Below are 18312 nucleotides of genomic sequence, written 5' to 3' on the forward strand. Positions count from 1 at the left end.
AGTTGGCTGTCGCTGATAACTGTTGCCGCTATTGAAGCAGAGTGGCATTTAGATTGAATTTAGATTGTGGTGGTGGTGGGGGAGGGGTCATGAGCGAAAGAGATAAGAGAGTGGATTTACCTCCACAATGCAGCTGTTCCCCTTGGTTCTGGATTCGTTATCTGCGCTTTACTTTGGACTGTCATTGAGCTCTCTTTGAGTGAGGGGGGAGTGGAGGGGAGAGGAGGGGAGGGGAGGGGAGCGAGGCTCGCTGGGTAGCCGGGCTCACGTTCCCGCACCTCCCGCTCCCAGGGAGGTTGCTAATGAAACGTTAAATGGGGAACAGCCGCGTCAGGCGCTACGCTGCCGGGGCCGGTTTGGCAGGATGTCGCACGCTCCGTTTTTCTGCTTGCTCAGCACAGCCACCCCGCCGCGCGCTTTGGAATAGCCCTGGGATGCGCAGCTCATCGTTCTGGTTCCCAGACCCCCGCTTGCTTAATTGCTCAGGCGGAGCCGTTTACTGGATGGAAAGGCGAGCGGTCAGCTGTTGTGGACGCCTGACGGCTGGCGGTAGCGGGTCATCTACAAGACCCTCAGGACCACGGATCCCCACGACCAGCTGGGAACATCCCTCACGTTCGTAATGCGACTTGCACAGTTACACACACTTGAGTATTTGTACTTGTTCACTTGGCATTGTGTACTGCCAAGCACACTGGTGAGTGCATACCAAGGTGTGCAGGTGCACAGCGCATACCAAATTAGTTCCATTTTGAAAGAACTTTAGCATCATCCACTTGCCTCACACTTTGGCATGTTTATTCCATACATTTATTGATTTAAAAGAGGCCGTCAATATTCCTAGCAATATTTATGCTGAGAAAACAAAATAAAACACATCTGGAGAACTTCTGGAGAACTTCTATGCATGCTTCTATGCAATTTCTTGTGCACACCCTGAGCATGTAGTATGCAAGCAATAGCTCACAGGGTGGTTCTGAATGCTGCATTGTGACTGCAAGTTTTTAGCATCGGAGAAAAGAGCTGAATCACAAACAGCCTCGTTTTCCATCAAATTGACGTTTGTCTCCCTAAGAAAGGAATTATGCAACATGGAATGCAGATTGATCTATAAATGGCCAAGAATGTTTGCCAGGTCAGTCTGTACAAATTTGCCAACTCCTGTATACTTTCCTTTGAGGTAATGAAACTATGGCGAGGTATTGATTCGTTTTCTTTTCATGTTTTAAAAAACAATCTGATTAAAAGGAACGGCGATGCAGTGCCTTTCATTCTAAATGCAATCTTCAGTTGCAGGCACAGCGCTGTCACTAATGTTTGTCCAAAGCTGATGTACCCTGACCAGATCCACCATTCTGCATTGATGGAACTACTTTCCATTTTCACAGGACATGGCTTTGCTGGAGGTTGCTGTAAGTGTTAACAGCTTTTACAGATGATGGGGCGGCCTGTGGATCAGTGTAATCACAGTGTAATTTAAGATGAATAAAAAGGCTTGAAAGAGCCTCTCTTCCCCATCTCCTGTCAGGTCTGAAAGCACAGAAGGGCTTGCGATGCTGTCAGACATGTTCCAGGCCCCCTGGTTCCTGGTTTCAGCCTGTTCTGTTTCAGAGCAATACAGCGAAGAAGCTACCCCCCCCCCCCCCCCCCGCCATTATTACATAATGGAGAACAATAAAGCCGCGGGCAGGTCAGGGGAGGCGGGTCTCGTCTCGGCGAGCAGCGCTTCCTTAGTCCGGCTTCTCTTCTTGCTTTTTGATTTTTAACGCAGGGCTGCCCCTCGGCTTTTGGGGAGCCTAAGCAAAATTTTATCCCCCTCACCACCCCGCTTTCTGTGAGATTTTGATCGTGGAACGGGGGGAATAAGAGAGATGAGGGGGGGGGCTATTCTGAACAAGGGTTATAAGCCATGAAGATGCCCTTTCACGGGAGGCGGGGCCCTTTCGCGGGAGGCGGGGCCCTTTCACGGGAGGTGGGGCCCTTTCGCGGGAGGTGGGGCCCTACGCTCAGTGCGCATCCAGCTTAGAGGATGGGGCAGAACCGGCTTTAGGTCAGCACAGGAAGGCCTCTGCCTATCACCAAGGACAAGGACCCCGCCAGGCGGTGAGCTCCCAAGGTCGAGGGACAGATAAGGAAAACCACCCCCCTCCCAATCACCTGATTTTTTTTGCCTTTTGACTTTCCATTCTGGGGTCGAAGAGGGTGCAGAGTCTGGCAGGTGGGTGCTTTTGTTGGCGGGAACAGCATTGTCTGATTTTTTGAGGGGGACATCCACGAAGCCACAGGTCCTGTGTGGCCTTGTTTTCATCTTAAAGCCAGCAAACTGGCTCAGACTCTTGAAACCCAGAGGGGTGAGTTGACTGAGTCATCGCTCTAAGTGCTGAGCACCAGCGAAAACCAGCAGAATCTGCTTACCGCAGATTTTCCACCCCGATGCGTACCGCGCATCAGCTTGAGCAGGGAGACGGAGAGAAGGCGGCTGTAAAGCCATCCTGAGCGTAGCGACTGCCATGGCTCGACTCCAGTGGGCATCCACTGTGCAGCACTCAGCACAGAGTGACGGTCATTCACCTGCACTGAATTACCTGCATGTGCACTCTGATCTAACTGCCAGCTTAACCGTCACAACCAGGGTGGCATATTACTGCCAGCCACCAGCCAAATACTGGTAAATATAGTGCTGGGTGAGTTCGTCTGCTTTCTCAGCCACTTTGGCTGGTAGCTACCTATCACTTGAAGGTCCTGTTCTATTCTAAATACCTAGTTGTCCGGCAAAAAAGGTGAAATTAGCTGGTGAATTTTGGGATGCACACTGGCCAGTGACGAAAGGTTTCCTCCTATTGAACAGTTCTTCTTACTAGGATAAATAAAGATCGTTGAGTGTAACACCAGATGCCAGGAGCAATATTGCAGAGCGTGGCCGATAGACAATAAAAGGGGAGAGTGAGAGCAGCGAAGCGTCACGTGGCTCCTAAAGCTGGCAGTATACTCAGTAAGAAGAAAGAACTTCAGGATTGAGAACCACCGGCGAACATGTCCACGAACACCGTTGTCGGTATACTCGGTGAGAACACCGCGCCGTTTAAAGTCACTCCACGCCGCTGGGGCGTGAATAATTATGAATAATTACGAGGCAGCTATTAACCGGGGCTGGAATCTCAACCAGACCTTCGTCTCGCGGCTACGCCATGGATGTATTAAGAGAAGGGCTACGCGTGATCACAACACCAAACAAAAAGTTTCAAGTGTTTAAAGTGGCTTTAGTTTGTCCAGCTATGCAAAAAAGAAAAAAAGGCGAAGAAGATGGTATGTTTGCCCTCTAAATCAGAGTAGGATGGAGAATGGAGAGTTTTGTCTGTACATTTGGCAAATGCAGGTTTAGACGAGGGGGTCCACTTTCTCTTATTTCCGAATGTGTGCTAGGCATTTTGATGACTTGCTGAAACGAGTAGCACCATTCATCAAACATGCCGGAACTCACAGAATTCCCATCTCTACAGAAGAGAGATTGGCGTTGACTCTCCGTACATTAGCATGTGAATTCAGCCCTCTGAACTCTCAACCGTGACGTAACCAACTATGTGATATGGACCAATAGCTGAGGGGGGAGGTCGGAGAACAAGAAAGAACTTTTCGAAAAGTTCTCCCTGGAGGCCGTCGCACACTGCACCGTACGAACACACAACACCGTGTCTTTTTGTTCGTCAGTTGTTCTGATTGCTTCGTTTTGCTCAAAAAGTTCCACTTCGTATGAAGTATACTGCCTACTTAAGGGTGACAGTGAAGTGTCACACTTTAACCGCGCAGTTCTTATGACGGGGGTCTGGTGCAGGCTCACCCGCCGGTGCAGACCCCCAGAGAGCCGCGCGGTTCGCGGCCTTGGCGGCTTAATTAAATTAATCCGCTGTGGCGTCAGCACACGGAACAAACGGCGCTACGAGGTTAAAAAGTACACGCACGGTTTTATGGAGCTCGAGTCTCTCGCACATAGTTAACAGTCTCTTAACAAAAGCTCAAAAGCCCCTTTACAGCGTTGCAATTAAATTATTGTTGTTGCAAAGCTCACTGACTCAATCCCCAATAATTTACAGATTCAGTAAAAAGTTGGCATCGGGCCTGGAATGTTTTCACTAAGTGCTCTTAAACACCTGCATGAGTGAGCAGGAGAGGCCAGGGTGCGCTACTGTAACTGCAGGTGGCTGGGGGCTGCGTTATGTTTAGTACATTCAGAGTGTGAGTGAGAAGCAAGCGTCTGGCAATATTGTTGCAGTTTACCCTCCTGTTAAAAGGTAGAGGCAGTGGGAATCGCACCTGGTGAGATGGGCCGTATCACAGGACAATGAGTCTTGAGAGAGCCAAGGCCAGCATGGCTCCAGCGTGCAGAAGGCGACCGTTCGCATCGCTTCCTCAAGTGCAGAGATGCAGAGGTCACCTGAGCCCGTCTCACGGGCAGAGGACAGGACCAGACAGCGGAATGGCTTTTGTGAGGTCACGTGCGGCTCCACCAATAAAAGCGAAGCGTGCTCAACTCTAACGCCTACACCCCTCCCCCACATCTATCCCCTCTTTCTCTCAGGCTGTCTGTACCGCCGCTGGCGGTAGCCCATTGCCCATAGCCTTTTGCCGCCAGACACCATTTAGGTGACTGCAGCACGTGGGTTTGAGGCCAAATATTTCCGCCGCCGCTGGGCAGGCCCTGCCGTTACCCTCACCGAGCTGAGAGGGGAGCTAAGAATAAACGGAGCATTAACAGAGAAAAAGTGTAATGAAGACCTTCGTGTTTCTGGTGGCCGATGATCCATGTGACATGAGGACATCTGCCTCAGGCTAATTTTAAACCCAGGCGGCTCCAGTCAGTTATGTGCTAGCATGGATCACACGAGCAGCCACAAGCAGACATTAGCCACGGAGAATGTGCACTACGACATTGTGTCAGTAGGGATTCATATACCCTGTGATCTCCACATTCTCACTTCTGAGTATCTGCTGATCCATCTCATCAACTGGAATTTATTTGGATCTGCTGTATTATTATTATTTTTCACTCTGGTCCCAATATAACTCTTTTTGAACTTACAGGGATGTCATTATTGTACAAAGCAGACTGTCACAAAGAAATGGTAAATGTACAGTCAACAGTTTTAGACAGAGTGAATGGGTGCTTTCCATTCTACTGTGGAAAGGAAGAGCCAAGATGGATTCCATTCCCCAAAATGGAAAACAAGTAGCTGGAAGCCAACAGCCAAATCAATAAACCCAGAACAGCCGTGAAACTTTAGTTGCCACTTTAACAGCTTGTTTTGTTCTGGCAGCAAGGTTGCTCATTTTCAGGAAAACATTTTTTCACCCCACAGAAGATATAAATTGTATACAGTTTTCTAACATGTAAAGAACAGTGTGCTGATGGTAGTTGCAAAGGGATTTTCAGGAATTAGACTGCACCAAAGGGAAATATTTGTTGCAATTTGATTGCAAAAACAACAGAGGAGTCACCAACTTTCGGTCATCGTGAGCAAGTGGAGAAGCAGGCTGGCCCTGATAAAGATTCCCTCCTCTTCACCTCCTCCTGCTCCTCATTTTGAAATGGCACACCTCCCTGTTGAAACCTCCAATCATGTGATGGCCCCACTTCCCTCAAATCAAAATTCCAGTATTCAGTGAAACGTCATGTCCACTACTGCAGGAAATGTCCACATCAGAGTCGCTGTCAGTTCAAACCAGGGGTGTCCAATCTCACCCGAAAAGGGCCAGTGTGGGAGCGGGTGTTTGTTTTAGCCCAGCGCTAAAGCCACCCATTTCTGCTCGTCAAGGTCCTGATTGAAGACCACGATTAGTTCACTGGTTGAATCAGGTGTCCTAGCATTGGGCTAAAACAAAGACCTGCATCCACACTGGCCCATTTCTGATAAGATGGGACACCCTCGATTCAATCATCCAAATCATGCTTTTTTCCATGAGTACCACCTCTGCTACAGGGCTCACTTGTCATTCGTTCGATTTGTAATTGCTGAGATTCAGAAGCAGTGAGGAGCTCTGTGCTGTAGCCTCTCCTGACTTACACACTCCGTGAAGCTGTCCAGTGGTAGACAACGATAGAAGGTCATAAAATGCTTGTTGTAGCTCTTTATCGTATCACCTGTAATCATGGCTCACTTCTAGTTTATGGCTTGCCATAACTTCACTGCCTTGAGCCTATGCTTACCGTGTGAACTAGACCTGATGTTCATGGCTATGGAAAACTGATATTTTATGAGAGTCACACCTTATCTGACTCGTGTTCTGTAGTTGTTCCAACGACCTTCAGTATGCACTTATTGTACGTCGCTTTGGGTAAGAGTGTCTACGAAATGTAATGTAGTGTAATGTAAAGCTTGTGACCAAATCTGGGATTCCTTTGACTTTACAGCAGAGGGGTCACAGTCAAGCCTTCCTGAAAAGCCAGCAACTGCAAAACACGTTTGCACTCCCGTCCAGACGCAGGGTCCGTTCTCAGCATGCTCTGCAAGGTTATTTTAGACTTCGCCCTGACAAAGGGGACTTTGTCCGGAGGCGAATCAGCTGACGACTTTGGTATAAAAATATGGCAACAAAAAAAAAAAAGTGTTATCAAATGAAAGCGCAGCTTATTTGATTTACGGATCGGATGCCAAGAGCGACCGCTGTTCTCCCATGAGAACAATGACACCCAGTTTCATATCAAATAGCTCGTACCCAGGCACTTGAAAACAGATCAGGGCCAAGAGCAGCTCTGCTAAGCAGATTAAGCAAAATCATTTCAGCGAATTGGCCACGAATCTAAATACCAACACGTTGCTCCTGATTCGTACGTAACGCTTCTCTACCACCTCAGATCGCTGCAAGGTGACTTTGTTCTCTCTCTCTCCAGTCCAGTAGGCACACTTAGTAGAAAATGATAATTTCTCATTTACATCTGATAGTGAAAGTATTTTTTAAAAAATCCTCACGCGATTGATAGCCGACTACTCTGTATTACAGAAAAGTGTTACCCGAGCTTTTTTTTAAAAACTATTTGCAGTACATGTGACAGTCCTGCATTCGCACCCTTTAAAGAAGGGAGGCACATCAAAGGTCCAGACAAATCAAAGTCTGCACTTTTCATAAAATCGGTTTTTGAAAAGAGGAAAAAAGGCAGAAGAGGTTCTTACCTCCGACTGCTCCCTCATAAATTATTTCTCTGGAAAGTGTTTGATCACTATCTGTGGCAAGACAGACAGAGAGGAGAGAGACAGAGTCAGAGGGACAGAGAGAGAGAGAGAGAGAGAGAGAGAGATAAAGTGAAGGGAGAGAGGGTATTCACACCTTTAAATGTTGCCTTCTCTTGGAATATAGCCCCTGAAAATAACCACTTCAGATCACTAACCCACACCCACCCACCCCCTTCCTGGGCTAGCCCAGGCAATTTCAGAAGGCTCAGTTACATAACTGAGTGCCTTACTTTGAGGTCATTTGGGTATGCGGTTTTGCTCTGGAACAAATATTGAGTACTGAGAAGCCACAAAAAACTGCCGTTACGGTCTTATCATCACGAATGTCACCATTGTTCAAACCTCAGATAACCTATCTTGTGTGAAGGAGATCCATACCGTGCACTGTGAGATGAAGATGCAAGCAGCAGTTAAAACCCTCTGGCTCTTTCTAAATTTGTCAGTAGTAATTCATGGATTTTCCCTTGTGTTATACTCTGAAAACAGGTGGCCTTTTACCTCTGTGTGTAGTTAAGCACAACACATTTTGTGTTACTTTCAACACAGTTTGTGTTAAAAAATCTCCCTTTGTAACACATAAATTGTATATCTGTAACGTAAAAGTTGACACAAAATGTGTTGAAATTAGCACAGAAGTAGTAACACGAAGAGTGCGTTGGATATTAACACATCCTTTTTTGAGAGTGTAGTAGACAGAAGCTTGCAGAGGTGCTTTCGTGAGAAGTTTCAGAGTAACTCATCCAGGGTTACTTGTGTGTAGAAACAGTCTCCAGATCCGTCCACTGGACATCCTGCGGTCCCTCAGCTGCCTAGGGTGGGGTGGGAGACAAACCCCTCTGTGTGTTCTCGAGGGTCCGAGAAGCGCATGTATGACTCTTCACTCTACTCACTTTACTTCACTCTAGTGTTTTTCTTTTGCACCTCTGCACCTTGAACTAATGCACTTGTTGTACGTCGCTCTGGATAAGAGCATCTGCTAAATGCCTGTAATGTAATGTAATGTAATGACTCAGGCTCGGATTCTGGCTATCTGGCTAGTTTTTTTTCTCCTAAAGAAATATGTTACGTACCAGTTAACTCTGGGGTGAGAGACGTCGTATCTTATAACGGATTTCCTGAAAGAGTGTCAGGAAACCCAAGTGTGGTTTTGATTATTTTTCTTTTCTTTGTTAGGTATCGTTTTAACGGTCATTGTGCTCGTCCCTGGCCTGTGGGGTCTAAGCTGTGTCTGCTGCTCCAGTTTAACGTTCCCGCTGTGTTACGGGCTAACGCCGCGTGTAACCTGTGCCTTCTCTTCGCCGGGCCAGACGCGGAGGCTCACCAAGGCCGAGCGCCAGCGCTTCCGCGAGGAGGTGGAGATGCTGAAGGGCCTGCAGCACCCCAACATCGTGCGCTTCTACGACTCCTGGAAGTCCACCGTCAAGGGCCACAAGTGCATCGTCCTGGTCACCGAGCTCATGACCTCGGGCACCCTCAAGACGTGAGTTCGCCCCGCTCGCTCGCCCCCGACCCCTTGACACGGCCGGGTCTAGGCATAGGCGGTCGCCTAGGGCGCGATCTGTCTGGGGGCCCACCATCTGAGGGGGGCACCAAATGTAGGGGACAAAAAAAGAAAAAAAAAGAACTGCTACCTACCACCCCTTTCCCAGTCCGCCATCTTGCCTCAGACTGAAAAGGGGCAACCAGTTCAGATGAGATAAAGTCATCTGAGAAATCAGCTGCTTTCATGTATTAATTATGGCCCCCAGGGAATAAGACTGTAGACCCCGAGCAATAAAGGGCTCAATCAATCAGTTAATCAATTCACTTCACAGTTTACCCTGGCCTAAAACCCCACAGAGCAAGTCAGAGGCTACAGTGGCTGACGGTCCAAAGACATGGAGGCTCCAGGGCTCACTTCAAAAAAGAGCCGTCAATCTCAGTGTGACTAGGGTGGGTAAAGAAAGGTTAAATAAGTGAAATGAGCACACTGTGCTTCTCCCCGGCCCTCCCTGCAGGTACCTGAAGAGGTTCAAGGAGATGAAGCTGAAACTCCTGCAGCGCTGGAGCCACCAGATCCTGAAGGGCCTGCACTTCCTGCACACGCGCACCCCGCCCATCATCCACCGCGACCTCAAGTGCGACAACATCTTCATCACCGGCCCCACCGGCTCCGTCAAGATCGGCGACCTGGGGCTCGCCACCCTCAAGAGCGCCTCCTTCGCCAAGAGCGTGATCGGTAAGCGTTGCAAAGTCCAGTTTCTGGCCCCGACCGGACAATGTAATGTCTTTACCGGTAGTTTATAACAAATTATTAGTTATGTTGATATATGAATTATGTTTGTCTCAAAACCAGACAACGCTGTGCATGTCATCTGGTTTTGACAAATCCTAAATCAGGCAACCCTACCCATATCTCTACATTTGTGCTGAGTGTGATGAAACGCTTGCATCAGGCTATGACCGAGGCTGTTGACTGACTCCCCCCCACCCCTCCTCTTCAGGGACGCCGGAGTTCATGGCCCCGGAGATGTATGAGGAGAAGTACGACGAGGCCGTGGACGTCTACGCCTTCGGCATGTGCATCCTGGAGATGACTACGTCTGAGTACCCCTATTCAGAGTGCCAAAACGCCGCTCAGATCTACCGCAAAGTCACCAGCGTGAGTGCTGCCTGCCTCCAGCCTCTTTCTCGCTCTCTTTCTCTTTGTCTCGATCTTTCTCTTTCTCTCTTGTTCTTTCTTTTTCTCTCTCCCTCTCTCTCTCCCACCAGCAAACAGCTGCCAACCTGAGCTTGCATTATTAATCCCGCACACTGGCTCCACCCACTTTCCCACAAGGCCCTCGCCGTCATTCCCAGTACGGTAGCGCCATGTCTTCCTTCGGTTAACTCAAGGGCAGGCTTCTAGGCCGCACACGGCGCCACACAGATTACTTTCTGTCTGCCGAGTCTCTCAGTAAACTGCGTTATCAGATTTTAAGTCATGGGGCATTATATTAACTCGGGTGAAAAGATTTTTTTTTCCTAGAAATGTGCCAACAGATAGCAGGTGTGTGGACTCCTCCAGCTGCTGAACTATTGTTCCATCAGTAATTCTATGATGTATAACTAGGCCTTTCGTTTGAACATAGTAATAAACATGGCAATATAAATTGGTTATCACTAATGATCACAGTTACTATGACAGTGGTACTTGTGGTAGTGAATGATTTTGGTTACAAAACAGGATGTTTTTTTTAGTGTATGAATATAGACATTCTTTACTACTGACCTCCCATTATTCTTGAAGGAAATAGAAACCAATTTAATTAATTAATAGTTCTGTAAGTTTTCATTATATTATTTCATTATAGCTTTGAACTGACAAAATGATTATTGAAGTTGTCATATTTATTTAGAATTGCTCTAGTGAAAGTGGAAAAAAGCTCACTTTACATTGCGTTTGACTTTTGTTTAATCAGGTAGGTCAACTCTGTTTTCATTGGCAGTAAAGAGACCCTGCCAATCATTTCAGCTTGGCATCACTCCTCTGTCAACATCAGAGCACCAGTGAAACACGTGGCAAAAAAAAAAGGTTCCATGCTGCTCCCAGCAGCAAAATGCGTTGGCATAGCAATACACAACATTCCATCACATTTGCTAACAAACAGTCCCAAGGTAACCTAACTCATAAATGTGTACTGTATTAGCATAGTTGGACAGTGAGTGTACTTTGATGGTGACCTGTGGTGACCTGTAGACACCCCTCCATTGCACTGTAACATAAATACAGTGGCAGTGTAGTATTAAAGTTCAAATCCCCAGAGGGGACTGTTACTCTACCAATGTGTATCAGGTTGTGTAAATGTGGAGAGTGTATGTATAAATATGTGGAGTGTCTCAGCTTAGCTCTGTTCAACCCAAACAGCCCAGCTTAGCTCAGCTAAGCTTAACCCAGCACAGCCCAGCTCAGCTAAGCCCAGCCCACTCAGCTAAACCCAGCTAAGCCCCCAGCCCCGAGCCCATCGCTAACAGCTAGCACAGCCACTCAGCTAACCCACCCAGCTCAGCTACCACACTCAGCTAAACCCAGCTAAGGCCACGCCAGCCCAGCTCAGCTACCCAGCCCTAGCTAACCAGCTAGCCCGCCACCCACTCAGCTAACCAGCCTCAGCTAACCAGCTAACCCACCGCCACTCAGCTCCACCCATCAGCTAACCACAACCACCACAGCCGTAGCACGTATACCGCCTCCACTCAGCTAACCAGCTAACCGCAGCCACTAGCCCAGCACCAGCCCAGCTAGCGCCCACTAGTAACCGCAAGCCATTCCGCCCGCAGTTGTTAGCCAGAGTCCTCATCACAAATTTTGTCCTGTACAGCTAGCTTGATGCAAGTTGGGTTACCAGAGCTCTCACAATAGCATTGGTTGGGTTTCGTATTGCATGAGAAACCACCCACAGACCATTCTACCATCTTCACCCCTGCAAATTTCATTTTAATATCCTCTAGCAGAATTTGTATGAGGCCATAAAATGGCAAAACCACTGACTCAGTAGAAGTCAGTGACATGTCTTGCATAAAAAGAAAAATGAATGCATTTTCAAAACTGTAATTTAATTTTGAGAATGTCAGTTGCATATTAAGTGCTTTAAGTGTGTCTTCCATCATCACTGGGTTGCACCATAGTGAACTCTTTCTCAGACCTAGTAGTGGATGTGTAGTTAGCATGACAAAATACTGACTTGATGACACATTACTGGATTGGTATTTTATATCTGTGAGTGGGAGCACACATGTGTAACTGGGTTTTTCTTTCCCAGAAAGCTAGCACACAGCTCTTAAAGCAATGGCATCAGTCACACTTTCCTTGTGGTCCCTTCTTTTTGAATCAGTAAATCAGCATGTTCATTTCGACAATATGAAAAAAAAGACACAAGAGGATTTTTTGAATGCCAATTTGAGGGAAATGGCCGCAGCAGAGGCTTATTTAGATGACTTATTACAGTGATTCGTTTCATTTCAGGCTTTTTCAGCCGTTACTTTAATGAAGAAAGATATGCTGAGAAAGTGTGGCATTTGCTTGGGCCCACGGCCAGCGTTCCTCATTTAAAACCCAACATTCTGTGTGCAGCTGCTTGCCATTGTGTGACACTACTTCTGCCCAGCTCACTTATTCATTGTTACAGGTTGGCTATGGAGCGTTTCAGGACACCAAAACTATGGATCTGGGAAACATAACTGACGTTGTTATTATTTTTTATAATCATTTGCCTGTTGACAAGGCTAATTTTTGTGAGCATGTCTACCGGACTGAAATGGCAGGTGTAGTAATGTTACCCAGTGTGACAGGCAAGGCACCGTGCTTTAAAGTTCAGCTTCGTTTCCACAGACTTATCCTTTAATTTTTCCCCGTCAATTAGTCAGCCAGTCTACACTAAGATGTTATATAGACTGGATTTGGATGGGCCTTAAACTTTTTTAAAATTTGGAAATACGCGTTGAGTTCTTCCAGGAAAATCTGAAAAAATTAACAAATAATTAATCCTTAAAGATTTTAAAGCAAGCCAGTTACATGTAATGATACACACAGACACTATGCAGATTACGTTCAGTGAGTGAAGGGCCTTGTGGTTCATGAATGCTCACCATTTTATGTTTATTAAATGGCTTTTAGACTGTGGATTTCTTCTGTTTTACTGGAAAGATTAGAGACACCACAGAAAAATGCTTTGGGATGATTTCAGATAAGCAGCATCTGCCTGCTTTTCCCAATGCATCTTTCCTATTAATATGAGTATACCTGCAGAGAAAATCACCAGTTAACATTTACTAGTGTTTTTTTCTAGGGACAAGTTTACTCTGCTCCCAGAGTTTGAATACTACTTCCTTTGAGGAAGGTCATTGTAATTCTCACTTCTAAAGTTCTTTATGAGAAAGTGTGGTGCCAAGTCGCACTGCTCTTTCATTTCACAGAATGTGATTTTTTTATTTTTTATTAGCTAGCTTCCAATACTTCCTTTGTGCGGTTTCCAGATCAGTGTGCTATCTCTCTTTCCTATCAGTCAATTCATTCAAAATTCATTTACAGATAGAGAGCCTTTATTTTCAGTGTTTATTCAATGGCAGTTTACAAAAGAGTCTTATTTCTGGTTAGGGGAAAATAGATGACTTTGGATTCTAAAGAATGGAATTAGTTTGGCCTGTAGAAGAAGGTTGAGAGCCTCCCTGTAGCCATCACGGGACAGGGAATTTATTTATTTTTGCTTTTTTGGAATTTAGCAGATGCTTTTATCTAGTGTGACTTAAATTGTTCACGTTCTTTTCACATAGAGTCCATTTATACAGCTGGATATTTTACAGAAGCAACTCAATTTAAGTACCGTGGTTAAAGGCAAAGTGCCAAAGTCTCACAGCATTGCAAGTTCAAAGCCCTGTTCATTGAGCTTTATACTACTCTGTCATGCTAGGGTGGGAAAACGCAGACTTGATAATATGCAGTTTCTTTTAAAAAAAATTTTTTTTTGCTCTAAAATGAAAATAATTGTTTAGCCAGGTTTTGGGTAATTATATGGGCTTTTAAAAACGTATTTATTTATTTTACTACTACTGGCCATTCATTCAATGCATCATTAATGCCCTAAGCGCCTTAATGCGATTTAAAACCATAGTGATGTTGAACTGTGACAAGTGATGCCTCACCATCTTGTTGCATTGTATGCTGTAGTAATACCCATTTAGGGCTGCCAAGAAACAGTTTTGCCTCCAGCACACCTGTGAATGCTGCCCAGAATTTGCGTAGATTAGAAGCACACTCCTGTACCTCCCTGAGCCATGTTATAGAGTTAGCGGGATAGGGGCTAGCTAGCTAAGGGACAGGTGAGGGGTGTTCTGTGTGGCTTCGATTCCCGAGGATGTTCCCCAAACCGGTAATGGAGTGGAAAAGGTGGACTGCTAAATCCAGCGAGTAGCCTGGCGAATCTAGCCCACAGCCAAACATGGCTTATCTGCTCTTAGTTGGGCTATGGCCATCTGGGCCCAGCCCATATATTATAGTTGTGACAGGTGCATGATGGGAAATGGGAGCTTGGTGGTAATGACCCCCTGACCCCAACCCCGTGACAGCAGCAGACTTCTGTAACTACCCTGCTTAAAAAGTCTATAATTAGCCAATGCAGACACTTTTACTGCAGAGAAAGCACAAATCTTTGAGCCAGTAACCAGTTCTTTACTCCTAAGCCCACATACTGTAATGAGCTTCAGCTACTCTGCTGAAATGATTTCCTTCAGTGTACTTTGTGTTCCACTGTACAATATGCCATAATCAACTGGGCATACAATAGCATATTGTAAAGCTTTTATTTAGTTGTTAAAAACATTATGCCTACTTATTTTACATCAAACTGTTTAGAAAAGCAGGATTTGCGCGGTGCATTTGAAACGGTTTGCCAAGGTTTTGGCTGAAAAGAAAACAAACCATTACATCCGATTAATTATCAAATGCTCTGTGTGTTTTTTATGAAATTATGAGGAATCAAGTTTGCATAACGAATCCAGGTCTGTTGGGGGGAATATTGCATTTAAACTAATTAGACATGTTTGTACAAAATGTTCTGAATGTTTTAGAATCACAATATGTTCCGTTTGAAAATCAGCAAGTGTACTGTTCTCAGTTACAAAATACCAGAGAAGAAATACCAGTGTAGAGTTTACCGATTTTCTTCCATTCAAATACTCAAGAGTTTCTCTGCTGAGCCAAACATTATTGCAATGCGTCATTTATCATTTAACATTATTTTATCTAGTGCAGCTGGAAAGTTGTTCTTGTTTTAGGAGGGGCTGAAAGTGATATCTAAATGTAACGATGTAACATTCTCACCACAAGCTTGCACAACTTTACTGTGGCGTTGTGAAAAGATGAATGGCATTCGGTCCAAGCTGGGAGGAAGTATGAATCGTGAGAGAAGAATAGCTGGAATCATTGAGCGAGGTCTTCAGCGGAGCAAAAAAAAAAAAAGAAAAAAAAAAGCCTCTATCTGTCTGCCCCGATAATAATTAAGATGTCCACCATCCCAGTCGGTTACCACAAGCCTCTGTTTTTACACTGTCAGATTTCATAGGAATTATGGAAGCATTAATATAGAGGACATTTGTTCACAGGGAACAAAAAAAATCATCTCTCTCTCCCACTGGCAGGGTCAAATGCATAATACCATACATCTGCATATTTCTCTCAGCTGATCAGTGTTGAATTAAAACAAATTATTCTCTGTACAACGTGGCTAGTTTACCTCCTGCCAGAACTTGTTTTCTTTCGTTAGGCATAATAAGCATACCTCACATTGTGTGCTGGCGTAGTTTTCATTTGTGCGGTTGCCTCCTATCTTTCATAGTTTTATTCTGGGTGTGTAACCGGCGTCACCCTGTTAGCTTATTTCCAAGGACGTCCTGAATGTTCCGGGCGGCTGCTACACTCACAAATAACGTTGTGTGTTTAATTCAAAATATTTTAAAAAATTGCAAACACATGCAAATGGAAAATGTATACCACGTAGCGTCTGAAATACCTCTTCAGATACTACATGCATTTCGGACTGGTTGATGATGACATGTCATAGCATGTCAGCTTGAAAACAAAACCTTAGATCTCCTTGAAGGACACTTTCTGAGAAATGAGAAAAGCATGTATTATTACATCACATTTTACTTGATAAGCTTTAGTCACACGATGTTTGCAAGACTTCATTAACCAGAGAGCCTTGAAACATTACTGGCATGCAACCGGTGCTGCCAGATTTCTATTTATGCACCAAACACAGAATTAGCAAACATGCAGACAGAAGTTTTTAAGATGCCAATGAGGAGAGACTAATACAGTCTCACGGTTTTATGATGTAATGGAGAGATGTGAAATCGGCCTTCTAAAACCAACAAACCAACACACCCTTGATTAGTGGCCCATCGGACGTTTGGAAAAGGTCGACTTTGTTCCTCTTTCTCTCGGTCCCTTTCCCTCACCCTCTCTTCATCACAAAATGTTTGCGCTCTATCCTTTAAAAATTGGAAGGCAGTGTGCCTGCTGGTTTTTGTTCTAGCCCTAAGCACTAAGACACCTGATTTTACTTATCATGGTCTTGACTGAAGACCACGATTAGTTAATTAGTTGAATTAGGTGTCCTCGGGGGTGCGGCGCTGTAGACTGTGAGCTGATTTAAAGGGCGGCGAGAAAAATAAAAACCTCAACTGCTTATCACACAGTTGCCATTTTATCAAGTCTTACTTGTGTGTATCCGATGCATGATATTCAAGGTGGGAAGAAAGGTGAATTACTATGACTCTCTGGGAATGTATTTTGTTGAACGAGCCAATGCTGTCAGTGCCTTTCTGAATGATGTCATCCACATCCTCCCAGCCCCCCCCCCCCCCCATTGCAGTTCCCCATGTGCTCTCATGATTGATGCCACTGACATTTAAAAGTCCCCTGTGTTTTCTCTCTGCCTCCCGTTTCCTAGGGAATGAAGCCGGACAGCTTTTTCAAAGTAAAAGTCCCTGAGCTGAAGGAGATCATCGAGGGGTGCATCCGCATGAATAAGCATGAAAGGTAACCACAGGCGTTCCCCAACCCCCCCAATCGCCCTACACAGTGTGATGCTAGTGTGTGACTCCGCATGTGCTGCTTGGCTTACGGATGAGAGAGCCAGTAGAAGTCATCCCTAGGTATACCTGAACAGCTGTTCTACCTGTCAGGCTTGTTTTTCTTGCTGGCACAGCACAGTAATAATAACGCCACCGCTGACATTCAGGAACAATGGATCCCTTGTCTAAAAATAGTATCACAAAGCTGGCATTTCAAAATGACGTACAAGAAAGATAAACAAAACAAACGCATTCATTGATCAATAGACAATAATGAAACCAATGCTAGGTTGGTTTGAGGAGTGTCAGAGAGTTAGTGAAAGTGAGTGCGATGTGTCTACGTGGAGGTTCTGGCAATCACCTTTTCCATATGACATATGATATCACATATTTCGCGTCACATATTTCCATATGATAGCTTCTTCTTTATAGTATCTGCTCTCCCATTTAGGGCTGGCCCTCATCCATGAAAAACGTACCCCTCTCACTATGTCTGTGGTCTGCCCCATGCCACACAAAACAAGCCCTCTCCCTCTTAGGCCAGTGGTTACCAACCCTGTTCCTGGAGAGCTACCGTCCTGCAGGTTTTTATTGTAAACCTAACAAAGCACGCCTCATCCAACAGCGATAGATCTACCGTCCTGTAGGTTTTCCCTCCAACCCTGACAAAGCATACCTCATTCAACAGCTATAGATCTTGTTGAGCTGCTAATTAGTAGAATCATTAGTAGATCTCCAGGAACGGGGTTTGGTACCGTCTTAGGCAGTCATATACCTGAATGGTCCCATTCTCCACAGTTTGAATAGGGAATCTTCCTGTTCTACCTGTCTGACGTCTGCCTGTTAAAGCCCATGGCTTATGCCAGAAGGCTCCCATACAGGTCTAATCCAGTGTAAGCAAGTAGCACCCCAAAGCAGTACAATTCTTATAACAAACGTTTGTTCAGTGCGGAGTGGCATCAGTGCTCAGATTGCAGGGACAGGCAGAGCTGACGTTCTAACTCTAATGACGTCATTTATAGTTCTGTCCCTAGAGTCCGGGCTATGCAAGCGAGCGCCCTTTCGTTTTGCAATGTGTCCTTGCTGACCTACCCTCACTGCCTTCTCTTCTCTCCCCGTCTCATTCCTGACCACCCCCCCTTCACCAGGTACACAATCCAGGACCTTCTGGAGCACGCCTTCTTCCAGGAGGACAACGGCGTGCACGTGGAGCTGGCTGAGGAGGACGACATGCTCAAGTCGGGCCTCAAGCTCTGGCTGCGCATGGATGACACCAAGAAGCTGCACGGGAAGTACAAGGACAACAACGCCATCGAGTTCCTGTTTGAGCTCTACAAGGACGTCCCCGAAGAGGTGGCACAGGAGATGGTGAGCGCCTGCAAAGCCTACAGTGAAGAGTGGGAAACTTGCCTAAACCACTGCCAACGTATGGCACCTACCTGGGTGATGCACGGTAGCCATTTTGCGATAGAACGCTCACCACACATCAGCT

The 18312-nt window shown here is 45.8% G+C and overlaps 1 protein-coding gene across 3 annotated transcripts in view; it reads left to right on the forward strand.

The window, feature by feature from the left end:
- The window catches only part of wnk4b (WNK lysine deficient protein kinase 4b), a 50839-nt gene that overhangs the window by 15237 nt on the left and 17290 nt on the right, over window positions 1–18312 (forward strand). For all 3 annotated transcript variants that reach the window (XM_064316503.1, XM_064316502.1, XM_064316501.1), the window contains exons 2-6: window positions 8534–8706; window positions 9224–9444; window positions 9710–9867; window positions 16697–16785; window positions 17969–18188. In XM_064316503.1, coding sequence (XP_064172573.1) covers window positions 8534–8706; window positions 9224–9444; window positions 9710–9867; window positions 16697–16785; window positions 17969–18188 — 861 coding nt within the window. The remainder of the gene's footprint in view (window positions 1–8533; window positions 8707–9223; window positions 9445–9709; window positions 9868–16696; window positions 16786–17968; window positions 18189–18312) is intronic.

This window comes from Anguilla rostrata, chromosome 17 (assembly GCF_018555375.3).
Source record: "Anguilla rostrata isolate EN2019 chromosome 17, ASM1855537v3, whole genome shotgun sequence".
Classification (NCBI taxonomy): Eukaryota; Metazoa; Chordata; class Actinopteri; order Anguilliformes; family Anguillidae; genus Anguilla; species Anguilla rostrata.